This window comes from Mastomys coucha, unplaced genomic scaffold (genome assembly GCF_008632895.1).
Source record: "Mastomys coucha isolate ucsf_1 unplaced genomic scaffold, UCSF_Mcou_1 pScaffold18, whole genome shotgun sequence".
In the NCBI taxonomy this organism is placed as follows: domain Eukaryota; kingdom Metazoa; phylum Chordata; class Mammalia; order Rodentia; family Muridae; genus Mastomys; species Mastomys coucha.
The window spans coordinates 107,057,449-107,076,472 of NW_022196900.1; the positions used below are offsets into that span (position 1 = coordinate 107,057,449).

A 19,024-nucleotide genomic window follows, 5' to 3' on the forward strand; every position below is an offset into this window, starting at 1 on the left:
GGAAGGACAGAGGGAAGGATGGAGGGAAGGACAGAGGGAAGGACAGAGGGAAGGACAGAGGGAAGGACGGAGGGAATGACGGAGGGAAGGATGGAGGGAAGGACAGAGGGAAGGATGGAGGGAAGGATGGAGGGAAGGACAGAGGGAAGGACAGAGGGAAGGATGGAGGGAAGGACGGAGGGAAGGACGGAGGGAAGGACAGAGGGAATGACAGAGGGAAGGACGGAGGGAAGGACAGAGGGAAGGACGGAGGGAAGGACAGAGGGAAGGATGGAGGAAAGGCAACTGTCCCCTTAAACAGGAGCCACTTCCTGAAAGGTCAATTTGGTGATGAAGGAATGGCTCAAAAGGGAACTGAAAAGTAACTAATTGAGAAAGACGGGGAAATGGACCACGTAGCCACAATGCTCAACTGTCACAGTGGTGGGGTGGAGTGTGGTAGCCTGGTGGGAGAGTGCCTGCCGCAGGATGGGTGCCTGCAGGAAAACCCACTATGCATAGTGACCTCTGGGCATGTAGAACCTATGCATAGCAGAGTTGACAAGGTGGCGACCTTAGCAGGGCAGGAATCGGCTTGTTTTTATTTATTTGTATTTTAAGTTGGGCTGACAAGGTGGCCCAGTTGGTAAATATGCTTGCCATGCAAGACTGGTGGCCTGAGTTTAATCCCCGGACCTCACTGAAGTGGAAGGAGAGAACCAACTCCACAAAGCTGTGCTCAAACAGCACACATAAACAGATTGTTTTGGTTTGGTTTGGTTTGGTTTTGAAAGTAACTCTGAAATGATGGGAAAGCCTACAAGCATAATCACTGGGTATGCTTTCTTTTAAAACCCTCGAGCATTCTGCCTCAAATTCTACTAATGCTACAACCGCCAGTAAGAAGTGGGTGCCAGGAAACATAGAGCAGGGGAGTGAGGAGACACCTGGAGCCAGGACAAGAACAGGCACGGGAGAATGGAAGGCAGGACACGAGTGCCCCCTGCTGGACAGACGTGCATATGGAAACGCATCCACTGGGAGGACAGATGAGAGGCCACCAGGGACACCGCTCCCTCCACCCAACCCGCTCACCTCTCCCACCGCATTCACCACCGGCAAGTGGCGCAGGCCCATGGTTCTGAACAGGTTGAAAACTTGAGAAACGTGGGTGTTAGGAGAGACAGTAAATGGTGAAGGATTCATATATGGGGTGACATCCTGTAGCAAAAAATGAGGAATCACCCAGAGCCTGGAATAAACACAGCAGCATATGGAGCAGCCCTGAGGAACACCCCTCCTCACCACGATCATTCGGGGATTCAGCAGTGTGAGGTCTAGGTCATGTATGTCCGGATAGCGCGGGTAGTCCTCAGCCATCTCAGCATATGAGAGACGGGGCTGGCTGGCACTCTGCAATTCCAACCAAGACAATGTCCTTGCAACAAACTGCAGCTGCTAGGAGGGTCACTCTGACAGTCCCCCTCCCCGGCTATGAGAGTATCTTCCAGTCATATGCCACCGGGGCAGGGGGTGGCAGTACAGGAGCCATAGCAGATGCTGAAGAGGGAGACAGTCTGATACCAAACCAGTTCTAATGAGTAAGACTGCTAATAGGGGTTATGGGTTGAGTTGTGTCTCCCCAAAAACAGCCAACTTGGTTTTTTTTTTGTTTGTTTTTTGGTTTTTTTTGAGACAGGGTTTCTCTGTGTAACCCTGGCTGTCCTGGAACTCACTCTGCAGACCAGGCTGGCGTCGAACTCAGAAATCCGCCTGCCTTTGCCTCCCAAGTGCTGGGATTAAAGGCGTGCGCCACCACCGCCCAGCTAAAACAGCCAACTTGTAAATCCTAGTACCTATCAGGTGCCTTTCCTGAAAAGAGGATTCTGCAGATTTACTGATAATGAGCTCATACTAGATGAGGGGGCATAATTTCACTATCAGGCATCCTTACAAGGTGGAGAGAGGAAGCAGAGGAGCTCTGTGCGTCAACAGAAGTAATACTGAAGTGATATTACAGCCAGCAAGGCCTGGAACTATTGGCAACTGTTGGGAGCTCTCCTAGCTCCTTCAGAGAGCTGGCCCACGCACTCTGGATCTTGTACTTAGTCTTGAACTATGGAAGGCCCTGCTTCAAGCTCCCAGCCGATGGCAATCTGGCACAGTGGCTACAGACAGTATCACAGGAGTGTGGTCACCATCCCTCAGATCTCACTGTGTGACAGGTCAGGGAGGCCAGTGCAAGGGCTCACAGGACAGCACAGTGGCTGCAAGTGCTGGCTGGGAATTGCTGAGCAGGCTCCCTAACTCCACTCTGTGCATCTCACCTGGCTCACAGCTGGCCCCACTGCCAGACAGCCCCAGAATCCACCAGCCCTGGAGACCAGGTCAGGTACTTCAGGATCTAAGCTGTCCAATCACTCCAGTGTCCTTTCCCTAAACTCCCCACCAGTCTCAACCCACTCCACCCAGGCTGGTCACCCACACTCCACCCAGGTCCCTGGGCCAGGGCACTTGCTCTTCTGCAGGCTTATCAGACCACAGAAGGGCTCAGGTGGCTACAATGGGAGAAGCCTGCAGTTGCCAACATCAGCAGAGTTACTCCGGAAAGCAGGGCCCTGGGTGACTTGTTCAGGCTCCTGCCAAAAAGGTGTGAGGGGTGTGGTCTTGGGTGCCACGGGGACACCCTAAAACCAAATGGAAGAGAAAAGATGGCTACGGTGGAGCTGGCGGGGGGGGGGGGGGGGGGGGGGCACTTCTACTAACACATGCAGAACTCAAATCCCACAGTATTAAAGGCAGGCATGGCAGCTGATGCCTGGACCCCAGCACGAGTGCTGTATTAGGCACTCATCCTCGGCTGCCCTGTGAGGTAAGGACTTGCTTGGGCTGCATAAGACCCTGTCTCAACAACAAAGAAAACAAAAAGAAAGACCCCTGGGATATGAAAAGCTCACAGGCCAGCTGGCAGGAGACAAATGTGGCAGAGAATAAACAAGGGACAATTGGAGTCAGCTTGCCCTCACCTCCCTTATAACCTGGGGGCCTCACATATACAGCAAAAGGCACATGTGGCTAAGTACCCTACTCAATAGCTGTGCACACAACACAGGCACAGAAGCACCTCTTCCGGAACAATAGGGTCTGTCCCTGTCACTATTCTGCATTCCAGAACACCAGGGCCCAAGACTTACAGACTGACTTTCTGAATAACACACTCCTCGGACAAGCAGGGTGACGAGCTGAGAGCGCAGGACGAGGCCGTGGAAGGTCAGTGGACGGAAACGCTCTTCCATGGTCCAGTCTTCACTCGGGGACTGGTCAGGGTATAGGTTGGGGTAGGGAGTGTATCTGTTATACAAAAACCAGATGCTGCCTCGTATCCCCTCAGCAGGGCCACTCTCACATTCTCATTGCCTCCCCATAATCTGCAGCAAGCAAGGACTCCCTCGCACCCTCTGTGTGCAGGGTGCTCTGCATGGAGGCTGTGGGCAGCCAGTGTGAGGCCCTCACCTCCTCTCCAGCATCTGCTGTAGCAGGTCCTCCTTCTCTGCTGGCTCCTCAGAAGCCACATGCTCATCACACACATTGCGCAGCTCGCTGGAAGGGTAAGACTTCATGGACTGACCCCGCTTGCGCTGCTCACCAGCACGGGTGAGGATACTGGATTTCTATGGATAGAGGCGGGGCAATGACAGTCATTACAAGGACCAAGATGGTGGTGCTGGGCCGGGCAGTGGTGGTGCATGCCTTTAATCCCAGCACTTGGAAGGCAGGCGGATTTCTTAGTTTAAGGCCAGCCTGGTCTACAGAGGTGAGTCCCAGGACAGCCAGGTCTACACAGAGAAACCCTGTCTGGAAAAACCAAAAAAAAAAAAAAAAAAAAAAAAAAAAAAAAAAAAAAAAAAAAAAAAAAAAAAAAGATGGTGGTGCATACAGATCTCTAGTGCTGTGGTGGGGAGTCATTCTCATGGAAGTCTGTAAGCCACTCAGAGGTGCAGGTCAGTCAGTCCTTAGACTTGAATGTGAACCTGAGGCCTCACACAAAGGTAAATTTCTATCACTACACTACATTCTGTGACCCTGCCCAGCCCAAATGTGTCACTTGATCTTGATGGTCAGTCTGACTGGGGTTTAGTAATACTGAAGCAGTCTGGGTGCCTGTCTATTTTCACAGGACCAGATCCCAAGGACTTTGACTTCAGACAGATGAAGAGAAGGAGCTAGGGTGCAGATGGAGAAGTAGGTCCCAGCTGTATGTGCACACACGTGTGCTGTGTCCTCAGCTAGGGTGTAGATGGAGAAGCGGGTCCCACCTGTATGTGCACAAGCGTGTGCCGTGTCCTCAGGGGCTCTGTCTTGCCCCGACCCCTTCCTGGACTCTTTGCTCTGCTTTCTCCCCTCCATGTTGCTAGATATTCTGCTCTGTATATTCTGGGTCCTGATGGACAGAGAGTTACCTCTGAAACACAGGACAAAAGAAATCCTGCTTCTAAGTGGCTAATTTCTGTTGTTTTTTTTTTCCCCTCTGTGTAGCAGGGCTGTCCGCCTCTGGCTCCTGAGTGCTGGGACTAAAGGCGAGCATCACCACCATCCGGCTTGGTTTGTCTAAGTGCACCAGCACTGCCCCCATTGTCTAAGTGCGGTCACACCACATATTTTGTCACAGTGATGTAAAGTTATCTGCTGCAATAAACCTCATGTTTTGGGGGTTTTTTTTTGTTTTTGTTTTTTTGCTTTTTCAAAACAGGGTTTCTCTGTGTAGCCCTGGCTGTCCTGGAACTCACTCAGTAGACCAGGCTAGCCTCGAACTCAGAAATTGTCTGCCTTTGCCCCCCAAGTGCTGGAATTAAAGGCGTGCACCACCACCGCCCGGCAAACCTCATGTTTTTGCTGGCCTAAGACTTGACCTCCTCTCATCTGGGGAGGTGCACCTCAATTCTGCAGAGGGAAACAACCTTTCTCTTACATCCTGTCTTGGAGGGACTGTCAGGGTTTATTTGTTCTTCCCAAAGCCACCAAAGCCTACCGGTGGCCACACAGTCTGTGTGAGGTAACAGACCTACCCTCCCTGCACTAAGAGTTGGGAACTTCTGAAGACGAGGGCTCAGAACGCAGAGATTCTCCGACTTGGGCCCCCACTTTCCTAAGCTGGCCAGAGTCCATTTGTGTCAGCAACTCTAGAACCCTCCCGATGCTTGTATATGGTAAATAATTAATACCAAGTCTGCTGTCTTTCCCAAAAGGACCCGTCCACCCGCTTCCTGCTGCCCAGATGAGCACACGTCCTCTGTGAGACCCAGTGTGTCATGTGTGAGGGTGCTGCAGACTTCCCCTAGACTGACCCAGTCTGAGTGCAGCCCAGCTTCAGATGCAGCATTACGTAGCATGAGTGTTGGGCCAGATGGTCCCGCCTGTCTCACCAGCCTCCCTTTTGGGCCATTTTCTTTACCTTGAACTTGATGTTGTTGCTTATGAGCTGGTTGCCCTTCATGAACTCCTTCTCGTTGCCCCGGTTCTCTGTGACCACTGGGAAGGCGTGGTGCACTGTAGTGCGCAGGATGCTCACCAGAGACTGGATACGAGTGTGCGGGTAGACATACGTCAAGTTGGGCTCCATGATGTCACTGGCTCTCAGCCTGCAGAGGGGGAAGCTGTAACAGCCTCAAAGACACCACTGCCACTGGGGACAGGCTGGGATGGGCAATGGTGCTCCTCATCTCCATCTGGATCACTGGAGCCTCTCTTCTGAACCATGCTCAGCAACTCCTCCAACTTCCACACTATGCCTGCTACCCTGCTCCTCACTTTATCATGATAGGGGCCACTGCTGACTCTCCATGAGCCCATCATAGGGGCCACTGCTGACTCTCCATGAACCCATCATAGGGGCCACTGCTGACCCTCCATGAGCCCCACCTGCTTTCCCAAGGGCTGGCCAGCCACTCCTTGACATACCACATCACATGCTATGATCGATCACCACTAATCACTAGTTATCTGAAAATTAAAGGGCAATTTTGGAGCCCTTGTTTAGACCAGGATGTCAGGCCAGAGCCCGCAGATCAATTCCAGCCTTGCACACTTCTTCAAGTCTGTTTTCCTGCTATAGTGGCAGGGTTGTGTTAACAGGTTGCTGACCTTGCATTAACTCATAAGGCCTGCCTGATATCCAGACAGGAGGCTGGATACCTGTGAATGGTCCCAGCCAAGAGTGGTGCTAGAGTGGCTGTGTGAGTAGGACGTATGGCCAGGGCTGTGCTTGTTCTCAGTGTGAACATCTTAGTTCTCACAGCTGACCTGGCCAGCATGCTAAGAAGCCAACCAACCACACGCGGCCCTGCTTCCCTGCGCCCTACCATGCTACCCAGTCCTGGGGCTGCTCTCCAGATCCCTAGGCAACTCAAGCTGCTCAATATCCCTAAACACACAGGGACACAGTGACCTACTGTTCCCCACCCTGACAGGCCCTGCAGAACCTGCAGCTTAGAAACTGGTGCAAAGACATGGGAAGAGGCCAGCTTCTTACTTGTCCATTTCCACTTCTGTCTCCCACTCCAGAAGAGGCACACCTCTCAGCCCAATGTGGATGTCGTAAATGCCCTTATTGAAAAAGTCTCCCGTCCACTTGGCCACCTGGAACATAAAGCAGAGACCTGAAGACAGCCCTTGAAGGGAACCTGACCCTCAGCCTGCCAGCAACCAGGGGGACACACTCACCATCAAAGTGACCATGATAGGAAGCCCATACGTGATCTCATTTGTAGACTCAATTAGGATGACGGTGAGGCTGATGGTCATTCTTACAACCCCACCCAAGAAAGCTGCTGCACCAATCAGGGCAAAGGTCCCAGAATAGAGGTGGCCTAGTCCAATGTAGCTGGTGAAGAGAGAAACAGAGCCAGGTTCAGACTCACAATGGTAGTATGGGCTCACACACTTGTAAACATGTGGGCACATGTGTACTCATTAAATCCACACTACCTTTTCAGGACATTGGCAACTAAACGTCCAAAAGCTGCTCCACACAGTAGGGAAGGCACAAAGAGACCACTGGGGACAGACGTGCCGAAAGTCCAGCATGCGAGCAGGAAATAGAGGATGAAGAATAAGGCCAGGGTGATTGGGCTGAAAGTCCCTGCAGGGTGAGAAGAGACCCGAGTCACACCGGCAGACGCCTGCAGGCTCAGAAAACTGTGATGGGTCCTCCAGGGTAGCTTGTGCACACCAGCCCAGTCACCTTTCAACACTGGAGGCAGAAATGTGAACCTCTGCCATGGGACACCGTTGCAGAGAGATGCCCTAGTGGGAGCTGGCATCAACCCCAGGGGTGTGCAGCACAGACACTCACCATCCTGATGGAAGAGCTGAAGGATGGCAGACTCCTGGGAGTTGAAGAAGAGTGTGGCCATGTCATTGTAGGTGTCATTGGGACAGAAAAAAGTCTTGATAGTTGAATTCACATCTTCGGATGTGACCTGAAGAAAGAGGATCACAAAGTCAGGACAAAGGCACCTGACTGGGACATACAGGTATTCAGTGCTGTCTCCTAAGAGGTCAAGTGTCTGGCTGGACAGCACTCCCTGTGGGAGGAGAGCAGGTACGTATCGGCTATGGGCCCTAGATGGCAGCTGAGTGATGCTGGTTCCTGCACTGTGAATGCAGAGTGAAACAATATTGGTAAGGCATTTGCTTATTCACTTTTTAAAAAGTATTTGCATATGCCTATGTGAGTAGGTACACAACTACGATAGAATGAATGCCAAGGTCACATGACATTGAGCAGGGTGACTCTCACCCACCACCACACATACCAGACTAGCTGGCCCTGCAATCTGCCCTCCTCTAGCTCTCATCTTGCCATGGCAGCACTGGGATTTCAGCTTTGTAAGGGTCCTAGGGACCTGACTCAGGTCCCCGTCCTTGTCTGGCAAATGCTTTACCTGCTGTACCACCTCCTCAGCCCTCACTCGCACTCCTCACCGAGCACGATTACATCAGGGGTTCACTGTGGACTTCCCTCCTTGCTGCAGACTCTGAAGTAACACAGCTAAGAGCTCAGAGTGAGACTCAAGGACTATGGGATGACAGTGCAGATTAGAGATAGCTGAAACCCCAACTTTGGTTGCAAATGAAACCAAATAACCAACCTTTATTCTGGATTTTCTACAAAAGAAACCAACCTTAATATAAGGCCCAATAGCAATATCATGCTCTGGGCCACTTTCCTTCCAATCCCACATTCTTGCCACCCTGTGTGAGCATGGGATTCCCATGCCACCTGAACTGTGGGTAGAAGCAGGGCATCCGCAGAAGGAGGGTTCTGGATTTCTGGCTGGTGTTGTGCAGTGGCCGAGCTTCACTGCACTATGATTACTTCTGTGACTATGGACAGTAAAGAAGTAGAAAGCGCCTCCTGCTGGCAGAGAGGTGTGAGTGCAGGGGAACAGTGGACAAACTGACACATCTGGAGGAAAGCCGTCCCCCAGTCTCTGGGAAAGGACTTGAGGCCAGCTGCACTGCTGAGAGACCGCCTGCCTGCTGGCAGAGAGCAGACTACAAACTCAGATGGCTTCACCACGAACTCTGCACTCTCTGGGAAGAATTTTTACTTTGGAAACTCTGACTTTTCCTCATCTACAAAATGAAGTATAGTACCTTCCACTTCATGCTACATGTTACCCGCTAAGGGATCTTGGAGAAGCCTCCACTTTGCCTCTGTTTTCTTTCCTGAAAAATGGGAATACTATTATCAGCCAGCACAGTCAAAAAAGAAAAAAAAAGAAAGAAAGAATAATAAGGGTAGTTGTGTGAAGTACTTGTGAAAGATCTGAGACAGCAAGCACCTAAGTGTGCCTGGTGCTTGCTGGACCGTCGTGGGCCCAGGAGTCCTATAGCCAAGAAAGCCAAGCCTTCCCAGGACAGCCACCTTTGTCTGGTTTTAGTTAATTTTTTTAAGTTAGCCAACTTGAGCACAGAATGTTTTATGTTTTTTTTATATTATTAGTGTTCCACAACAAAATACATTTTGAAAAGTTTGGTCTCATAAATGATGTGGCCTTGGGAATAACAAGGTGCTAGTAAACTTGTACTCTGTGTGGTACCTTCTTTTATCCCAGGCACCCTCTGTCTGAGGGCTACATAGAAGGCTGCTGCAAGGGCCAGATGTAGCCTTGGCTATGGCTTAACCTTTCATCTAAAACATCCTGGAAGTCACAGACTGCTTCCCTCCTGGAAGTCAGACTGCTTCCCTCCTGGAAGTCACAGACTGCTTCCCTCCTGGAAGTCAGACTGCTTCCCTCCTGGAAGTCACAGACTGCTTCCCTCCTGGAAGTCAGACTGCTTCCCTCCTAGACAAGCTGCAGAGGGCTCTGAGAGCCTTGAGTTGCTGCTTAAAAACAAGAAGGCATGCCAAGGAGAGCAGCCCAGCACAGGATGAGTTAGCATCATCCTCTGCGTGACTCTCCTATCACAGAGGTGAGGGGGTGGGTGGTGGGGCCCTGAGCCAGTGTGTTCCTGCAGGCCTGAAGAGGGTCAGGTGTAAGGGCCTGGAGAGAGGTGAACGGCAGGCTAATGAGCAACACTTCCTTCCCATGAAGAACAGTGTGAGCTTTAGACAGTGTAGGAAGGATGGCAGGCAAGTGTGCTCATCCTCTCAGGTAAACGACACAGCACACTCAGCTGCAGGCAGCAGCAGCATGGTTCTCAACAGACACACTTTTCTGCTTGGAGGAGAGACACCGAGTTTGTGAGGATTACCTGGAGCTGGAACGAGCCGTTACCAGTTTGACTCGTGGAAGACATCTGTCGGCATTCTCCTAATACCATGGAGGCCACAAACACCACCGCAGTGGTCACCAGGGACACCAAGAGGCTCTCTAAGACTCTAGGAAGCAGAGCACAGCTGTTACGACGCAATCAAAGATGCTCGGGCTGGAGCACACCCCCCTCCCCCACAGGGCAAGCCCAGCAGCCCTGCTCAGGACACACACATCCAGGAGTCACTCCCGACTTGCTGTGTCTAGCTGGCCGCAATAAAGGGCAGGCAGCAGATGAAGGAGGCTGTTGCACACACATCATCTTTCTAAAAGTCTAAACGGTTCTTTCTTGCCAAGTCCAGGGCAAGGGTAACTCCTGCCAGACAGCTTCGCAGCAGAATTTGCTGACCCTCCTGACCTTTGGTCATGTGTGCTAGCAACAAGTCAGCAGAAGAGGTGAGCCCCTAGCCACTCAGCTATGAACTGAGCCTCCATGGGGCACGCTTGGGAGCTTGCTCACATGCTGAGTCTCAAGGAGACATCCGTGGGTGTGGGAAGCAGGGTCTATGCACAGGCCCATCTTCCTTGGGAGAGATGGCCTGCCTACAAGGGCTCACTGCAGATACCTCACGAGCTTAGGTTTCGGGTGCACGTTGCGCATACGGTACTTTGCAAGCCTCTTGTTCAGACAGTTGAATGTGGCTCCCAGGAGGCCCCCAATGACCCCCATCACGACGAAGAAACCCAAATCCATAGCTGTCCAGAGATGACATTTTTTATCAGAGTCAGAGCACTGAGAGAAGGGGGAAGGGAGGGAGAGAGAAAAACCAGAGTGGCCATGAGAACAGGAAGGGAAAGGAACAGAGACAGGAACAAGAGCGGGTGCCTTCCTTCCCTGCCGAGGGTACAGGCTGCCCAGGCACACTGCTCACAGGAGCCGGTGTGTGCAGGAGCGAGGCCACCTGTCCCACTGGTCTTTCACTGAAGAGCAAGTTTCATGGGTACAGTGAGATATCCCGGGAGGAAGGATAAGACATACCTTAAATTCGCCAAAGTTCAGCAAGCCAGGCAGCTGGAAGGAGCCCCAACTTCCAAACTGAATCCCAGAGCGGAAGAAGTTGAGGGTGAAGGTGGCAGACATGGAACAGAAGAGCTAGAGGACAGGTAACAAAACAAGAACACTGGTGACATCACCCTCTCTCCTTCACTCCCTCTTCCACTCACTCGTTCACTCATTCACTCATGTATTCATTTTGTGCACATGTGGTAGTCAAAGGAGAACTTAAAGGAGTCAGTTCTCTCCTTCCACCATGTGGGGCCAAGGGTTCAACTGGGGTCTGGTGTGACATCAAGTGCCTTTATCCAGAGTCATCTTGCCAGCCTGATAGTCCCTAGGTGTGGTGGCACAGGCACTCAGGAGGCAGGCAGGTAAATCTCTGTGAGTTTGAGGCTAGCTTTGTCTACACAGTGAGATCCTGTCTCAAAACCAAACCAAAACAGTAACAAAAATAAACAAAGAAATAAAAACCCATGGCTCCAGAAGAGACCTTTGGAAGTGGCTGGGTTCAGGACCCCCTTGGGGAAAGCAACTGAAGGCAGGCTCTGAGCCAGTGTCTCTCTATGGTCCTCCATAGTGCCTGATGCTGAGAGCTCCCTATGGAGCAGGCCTCTGCCCAACACAAAGGAGGACAACAGGAAATGATTTCAAGTCACAATCCTGTCATTGAGACTTACACATTCTTCAGACAGAGGGTTCACAAAGAGAGAGCAGCAGCTGTTTGGCATGGGTGTCTAGTTGGGGGTGGGGTGGGCTCATAGGAAGAGCTCAGAAGCCTACTGTTTGGAGCCTGCGCCTGCTATGGTGGGGAAGTCCCCTGGAGCCAGTCTGTCAGCTCCAACAAAAGGACAGTTACACGTTTCAAGTAATGTCGGGTGCACTCTGGAGTCATGCTTGGTCTAAGAGTTGACATCCACAGACAGTGTCCTTACCACTTTCCATGTGAGCCCCTGGTTCCAGAAGGATGAGCCCTCCTCCAGACTGAACAAGGTACCCCCTATAGGGGCCCCAAAAGCTGCAGCAACGCCAGCAGCTGCCCCCGCTGATACAAAGTCACGCTTGTCTCTGAGGAACAGGAGGGAGGAGAGAGAGAACATTTGTTTATTTAAGAAAGATCCTTCAGACTGAAGAGCCAGTTTCTTCCTTTTTTACCTATGAACCTTCTCCCTCACAGCCAGGAGTGTCATGGTCCTGGACAGCAGTCACAACTGCCTCTGAGCCACACAGCCTCCCTACATGCTTCAGTGTGACTGTGAACTATCTATCCTCCAGTGTGTTCAGGGCCGTCACCCTGAGGCACTGCTGGAAGGTGACAGAACCTAAGCAGTGGGTCGTGGGAGGAAGAACTCAGTCATTTGGAGTGTATCTGTAAAGCATTGGGACCCATCCCAAGCCACTCCACGAAGGACACTAACACCTTCAAAACTGTTAGGAAAACCACCCCTTTCATCTCAGCCACCCAGCCCGGGTGTGTGTAACTGTAACAAAAGCGCCACACTGCATCCCATCCACTCAAGGCTAACAGCTCTTCACCTGAGATGAGGAGCTCACTGACATGGCTTCAGTCTGGGAACATGGAATCAGAGCTAAGAGCCGTGCAGGACAGTAGCACACAAACCCACAAGGCTAGAGTCTGCCCAGCTGGGCACCCTTCTCTGGCTGGGTTTTCAGTTTGGGACCATCATCACTGCCTGAAATGGCTCTTACAACAAGGAGAAATTAAAGTCAGGATAATAGCTAGGTCCTTTTGCTTCTCACTCTCAGAAGAAAAGCACAGCATGCTCCCTTTCCTAACAGCTTTCAGTCAAAAGTCAGGCTAGTGTGCAGTGAGGCTGGGCTGGCCTCTCACCACTCCCATACCTGTCGCTGCGGAAGTAGGGGAAGTTAAACTGGATCTTCCGTAAGGAGATGCTCTGAAACTGAAATGGGGGAAAACAGTGTCAGAGAAGCCATGAGAGCAGGGCACAGGACCTCAGAGCCCCACAGAGCCCCTGTCCATATGCACAACTGCACAAGTGTGCTGCAGCAAGGGAATCACCTGGGGTTTACCCTGTGTGGTGTCAAGAAGTCAGAAGGAGGGGGACAGCAGAGCTAGGTGCTGGAAGGGATGTAGACCTGCTGCATATGATGTCACTAGCTCTTTCAGGAGAGGTCACTGGCACCCTAGACGCTCACACAGGCCCCATGCCAAGCTTTCCTCTTCCAGGCTCGTTTCTGGGAGACCTGGTAGTTGAGCAAGACAGCAAGCAAAACGAGCAGATGGGTCTGGAGCAAAGAGCCTTTGTCCTTCATCCCAACAACTCACACTCCAGGTAAGTCCCTTTCTCAGAACAGGAGAAGGACCAAAGTCAATGTTCTTCTGGAACTCTACTGGCTGGTTTTGTGTCAACTTGACACAAGCTGGAGTTATCACAAAGAAAGGAGCCTCCCCTGAGGAAATGCCACTATGAGATCCAGCTGTAAGGCATTTTCTCAATTAGTGATCAAGGGTGGGAGGACCCAGCCCATTGTGGGTGGTGCCATCCCTGGGCTGGTAGTCCTGGGTTCTATAAGAAAGCAAGGTGAGGGGCTAGAGAGATGGCTCAGCAGTTAAGAACACTGCCTGCTCTTTGCAGAGGTCCTGAGTTCAATTCCCAGCAACCACATGGTGGCTCACAACCATCTGTAATGGGATCCGATGCCCTCTTCTGGTGTGTCTGAAAACAGCTACAGTGTACTTACATACATAAAATAATAAATCTTTAAAAAAAAAAAAAAAGAAAGAAAGAGAAGAAAAGGAAGAAAGCTAAGGGAGTAAGTACCATCTCTCCATGGCCTCTGCATCAGCTCCTGCTTCCTGACCTGCTTGAGTTCCAGTCCTGACTTCCTCTGGTGATCAACAGCAATGTGGAAGTAAGCTGAATAAACCCTTTCCTCCCCAGCTTGCTTCTCGGTCATGATGTTTGTGGAGGAATAGAAACCCTGACTAAGACAGGGATTCTCAAATGAAAGCCTGCGTGTCCAGCTTAGGAGGCTGAGGCAAGGAGGACACTGAGTTCAAAGCCAGTGGAGATATAGTGACACCCTATTTTGGCCAATCAATTACTGAAACCTCATTTTTAAAAGGAGATATTAAGTCTTGAGTTAGCTCTTTAGCATCCTCATTTGTGCTTAAGGGTCTAATCAGTCCATGACTACAGAGAAGAAAGAAATTGGGACACAGTACAGTGCACAGGTGACACCTGCCTGGCCTGTGACTAACACGGCATCACCTAATGTGGACTGAGCAGAGGTGGGCCTCAGACTGTGGCAGCCAACTCTTCCAGACACATGGCCTTGGTAGCGTGTGATAACCCATCAGCCACATGGACTGTCTGGTTGTCCTCGGCTTCCTGACTCTGTTCCAATGACTCTCAGCAATGCTAGACTTTGAGAAGCAATAGCTGCATGCTTTGCTGGGACAGACCACACAGTGTTCACCTCAACTCCAAAAGGCAACAGGTTCTGAAATCGCATCAGGAATATCACAAAGGATTTTCCCACATCTGCTGGGCCTATGCAAGAGGCCCATTCTGAGGAATGCATCCCCTGACCCACCAACCCTTACCTGAGGGAGGCCAGCTCCTACCACGGCACCACTGTGGATCATGGGGCCTTCTTTCCCCACAAAGAGCCCTGGGAATGGGGAGAAAGGCAGGGCAGTCAGCAGAGGGCTCTGGCCTAGACTTTGCTATGTACACCTTCCAGCAACTAAAAAATGCAGGCAGGCAAGCATATAACTGACTCTCTAAGGTGAAGACTGAGCCAGGGTCAGGGAGACAGCACAGTCAGTAAAGAACTTCCTGAACAGATGAAAGGACCCAAGATCCATCCTCAGCCTCAACATGGAGAACCCAGAAAGACAGTGTCCACCTGTCATCCCACACTGGGGAACTAGAGGCAGAATTCCTGAGGCTCTGTGGTCAGCCAGCCTAGCTTCACTGACAAAGTTCCAGGTCAGTGAGAGGGCAATCTCGTAAAAACTGACATGTTGTTGTGTGGTTTCCTCTGTGCCTCAGCCAATCCCTCCCACACATGGGCTGGGGCAAATTCTCTTCAAACAAGCTCCACTTGTTACAAGATGTAATAGTTATTTTCAAATTCCAGTGCCAGGAAACCACAGCCTGTGGGGCCAGACCACCCTGCCACATCCTAAAAACTAAACTTGTACTCCCTTTTTTTTTTGTTTGTTTGTTTTGTTTTTTCAAGACAGAGTTTCTCTATGTAGCCCTGGCTGTCCTGAAACTCACTCTGTAGACCAGGCTGGCCTCAAACTCAGAAATCTGTCTGCCTCTGCCTCTCAAGTGCTGGGATTAAAGGCATGCGCCACCACTGCCTGGCTTTTACTCCTTTATTTATTGATGGTGCTGGGAATCAAACCAGGAGCCTTGTATATCCTCAGCAAGTGCTCTACCTATACTCCCAGTCCTTTGTGGCAGCATCTTACTATGTGGCCATGGCTGTCCTGGACTGAAAAACAAGGCTGGGCTCAAACTTGAAGCTGCTCTGTTGTCTTTGTTGGGATTACAGTTGTGTGCCACTATTTGGTATGGTTTACTTTTATTTTCACATGGGTCTCACTAAGTTGCCAATGCTGCCCTTGAATTCACTCTTACCCTCGACAAGCCTTGAACTTGAAATCTTTCTGCTCAATCTCAAAAGAAATAGGGATTACATGTGTGTGTTCCTAAGCCCAATGTTTATTCTTTTTTTCTTTCTTTCTTCCTTTTTCTTTCTTCCTTCCTTCCTTTCTCTTCTTCTTTCTTTCTTTCTTTTTTTCTTTCTTTCTTTCTTTCTTCCCTTTTGCTAAGACAGGTTCTCACTATATAGCCTAAGCTGGCCTGGAACTCTATATATAGCCCAGGCTGCCTCCAACCTCTGTGACCCTGCTGAGACTCCCAGGAGCTGGAATTCTTAAATGGGTACATTGTATAATTCCCTAAGTTCCTACACTATGTTCTCAATTGTCTCTCCTGCAAAGGCTAAATCATCTGCCATCTGGCCATTTATACAAAACATGGGCTGACCTTGCTAGGGCCAACCCCACAAACCAACTGCATGATCGTTCTTCAAACAGAATGGTAGTGTCACTGGGTACATCGGAATGACAGTGTATTAACAATGTCTGTACTTGAAAGCCCATAGACAAGTCATCCTGGGCTATATAATGAGACACTATCTCAGAAGACGGGGTGGTGGAGGGGGGACAGAGCCAGGAAAGGAAAGGAGAGAGGAGGCTGGAGAAAGAAAACAGAAAGATAAAGAAAGGACTAAAGGAAACAAGACTGTGTGGACATGACCTTCACTGGGATTTGAATCTGAGCTTCTCCCATCTGGCTCCTGTTCTAAAGTGCCCAGTGTTCTGTGCTGTTCTGAAGCCCCAGTGTACAGTGCTGTTCTGAAGCCCCCAGTGTACAGTGCTGTTCTGAAGCCCCAGTGTACAGTGCTGTTCTGAAGCCCCCAGTGTACAGTGCTGTTTTGAAGGCTGTGGAGCCTTAAAACACAGGGCCTGGCTAGCAAAAGCGGGTAACTTTGAGGTGACCTTCGAAGATTATGGCTCAGTCTGCTTTCTGCTTTCTGGTGCCCACAACATACACCCTCCATCATGAAGTGTCCCTAGTCGTTCCAGCAATGATGGACTGAAAGCCTTCTGAAACTGTGAGGGACAGTAAACCTGTCCTCCATCAAGCTGCTTCTGGCATGTGTGCTGTGACAGACACATAGCTAACACAGACGAAAGTCTGCCAGATGATGAGCAGCCACAGCCCAAAGCTAATCAATGCACACCCCACAGGAAGATCGGAAAGCCTCTCCTCACCTCCAGCCACACTGAACAGCACCCCAAAGACTTTGCAGAGCAGGGTGCGGAGCCGGACAATTCCTGGCACTTTCACGCCATTCAGATAGCACTTGATCTCAGGGATTCCAGAACCTGCTGCCACGGGCTGTTAGGGAAGGAAACACACAAATGAATTAAAACCCACTCTGCAGCTTCCACTCACCAAGCCTGGGATGCCCACATCCTTCTTCCGGAGACATGTTCACCCACAGACGCTGGACCCCAGCCCGAGCCCTGACTCAGCATCTAACAAGCTCCTCATTGCATGTGGAGTCTGGTCACATGGGACCACTCAACATCACTCAGAACCACTTTTCCCACATTCTGATGACACACTTTCCAGGCAATCCCAAGGTGTTAAGGAAGATAAAAAGCTCCTTCCCCATCCATATAGTCCTCATTAATCTCACCACATATTGCAGGCTTTACTTTTAGAAAGAACTCCAGGTGAACAATCCAGGTAACCTACAAGCTTCATGTACCTGCTTCCCCACACATAGCTGAAGAACATTAAATTCTTCTAGCTGGGCAGTGGTGGCACACATCTTTAATCCCAGCAGTCAGAAGGTAGGGGCAGGTGGATCTCTGAATTCAAGGCCAGCAGGATTAGTTCCAAGACGGCCAGGGCTACACAGAGAAACCCTGTCTCAAAAAACTAGACACACACAAAACACAAAGTGAACAGTACTAAAACCTCAGAGTCAATTTTCAAACCACCTTACCTCTATCAAGACAAGAAGGCTTGCCAGGAAGACAAAGGTCAAGTTGAAACCCAGGAGTTCCAGGAGGGATAGTGCAAGGCAGCCTTTCTGACTGCATTCCTCCACAGCTGCGGAGGTGGAGTCAAGGAAAAGGGCTCTCAGCCACGTGGGTCGCACATGAAATGGAGCAGCTATGGTAGTAGCTCAATGCATATTTCCCTGTGCTCCACACACAACAGCTTTTTCTGTTTTCTCAAGACAGGGTTTCTCTGTGTAGCCCTGGCTGTCCTGGAACTCACTCTGTAGACCAGGCTGGCCTCAAACTCAGTAATTCACCTGCCTCTGCCTCCTGAGCGCTGGGACTAGTTTAAAGACATGTACCACTGCAGCTGGCTACATACAGCAGCTTTTAAACATTTTATTTTCGTGTGTGTGTGTGTGTGTGTGTGTGTGTGTGTGTGTCCCTGAGACACACACAGTATCTGGAAGGAGATGACACGTTGTCCTCTGACTGCCACACACACTGTGACAGGTGCAACACCAACTCCCCACACACAAAATAAATAAAAGAACTACTTTGAATTTACAGGATTCCCCATGCCCAAACATTACAAAAAGTGATCAACGCCTTCCAAAGCCCCACCTGAACAAGCCTCTACACTATGCCCTGCACAGTGCCACGTTAGCTGTACCTCATGTCCCCACAGCTCTACTGTAGCAGCTACAGCATCTCTCCGTGTTACCCTGCCTGAGCATTAGCAGTGCTGACACACACAGCTGTGCTCAGTAACTTCCACATACAATTACAGTGCTGCCTGTGAAGGACCCACACTTCCTCCATTCCCTCATCTGCTGTCACAAGCTGTCACAAAAGCTGCCTTTAATATACCTGAAGTCCATCTGAGGAGGAATTTAAAAGCCACACATGGGCATAAAATGTAGGCATTCTTTCTAGATGCGTGGAGATGAACTGTCTGTCTCTCTCTCTTGTGTGGCACTAGGAAGTGGAAAGATGGCCTCCTACATGCTGCGCAGGCCCTCTAACACTGTTACATCCCCTGCCCTGTTTTGCTTTTCATTTTGAGACATGGTCTACATTGCCTAGGCTGGCCTGAGACTCACTTTATAGCCTATGTAGGCCTGGAACTTGTACATCTCCTGCCTCAGCCTTCCTAGTAGAGCACCGAGAGGCCTAGCTTTGTTTCTTAAATGCAGGGCAAACCTATACCAGGCTGTGCCTTCCCTTTATCTTTAGAATTCTCTTGTTGTTGTTTGGGTTTCTATTTATCTTCATAAATGGAGTGTCTACTTAAACTTGGTCAAGCTTTTAGATCTAAGGTCCAGGATGAATGTCCTTCCCTCCAACCCAAGTCTCTGGAGTTTTAAGAATTTATATGGTATTCCTGTCATCTACTCTCTCACTTTGCTCTTTTATATCTTCATCGCAAACCCAGGAGAGGTGACGTAGATTCATAATCCCAGCATCTGGGAGGCTGAGACAGGTTTCTCAGGAGTTTCAGGCCAGCCTCCGCCATACAAAGTCTGAGAGCAGCCTGAGCTACATAGCTACTTGTAGGACATCCAAGGCTAGTTAATGGACAGTACCTCAAAAACAGGGGAAAAGGCGTGCTTGCCCATCCTTTGGTGACAATTTAAAACCTCCTTCCTGAAC

At 50.4% G+C, this 19,024-nt stretch overlaps 1 protein-coding gene and 1 long non-coding RNA gene across 2 annotated transcripts in view; one reads left to right on the plus strand and one right to left on the minus strand.

Annotated features, from left to right (window-relative positions):
* Positions 1-19,024, minus strand: part of Clcn6 (chloride voltage-gated channel 6) — a 33,666-nt gene that overhangs the window by 5,470 nt on the left and 9,172 nt on the right. Inside the window, exons 6-22 of the mRNA XM_031379426.1 lie at positions 17,374-17,480; positions 16,631-16,757; positions 14,381-14,448; positions 12,655-12,713; positions 11,727-11,859; positions 10,777-10,890; positions 10,364-10,530; positions 9,739-9,865; positions 7,331-7,457; positions 6,964-7,117; positions 6,700-6,859; positions 6,509-6,615; positions 5,432-5,618; positions 3,493-3,650; positions 3,174-3,330; positions 1,285-1,392; positions 1,075-1,200 (exon numbers count right to left, since the gene is read on the minus strand). Of these exons, the coding sequence (XP_031235286.1) occupies positions 1,075-1,200; positions 1,285-1,392; positions 3,174-3,330; positions 3,493-3,650; positions 5,432-5,618; positions 6,509-6,615; positions 6,700-6,859; positions 6,964-7,117; positions 7,331-7,457; positions 9,739-9,865; positions 10,364-10,530; positions 10,777-10,890; positions 11,727-11,859; positions 12,655-12,713; positions 14,381-14,448; positions 16,631-16,757; positions 17,374-17,480 (2,186 nt within the window). The remainder of the gene's footprint in view (positions 1-1,074; positions 1,201-1,284; positions 1,393-3,173; positions 3,331-3,492; positions 3,651-5,431; positions 5,619-6,508; positions 6,616-6,699; positions 6,860-6,963; positions 7,118-7,330; positions 7,458-9,738; positions 9,866-10,363; positions 10,531-10,776; positions 10,891-11,726; positions 11,860-12,654; positions 12,714-14,380; positions 14,449-16,630; positions 16,758-17,373; positions 17,481-19,024) is intronic.
* On the plus strand, positions 4,159-4,691 carry LOC116097007. The gene is made up of 2 exons (XR_004121184.1): positions 4,159-4,221; positions 4,516-4,691. It is a non-coding gene; the product is annotated as an uncharacterized LOC116097007 (long non-coding RNA).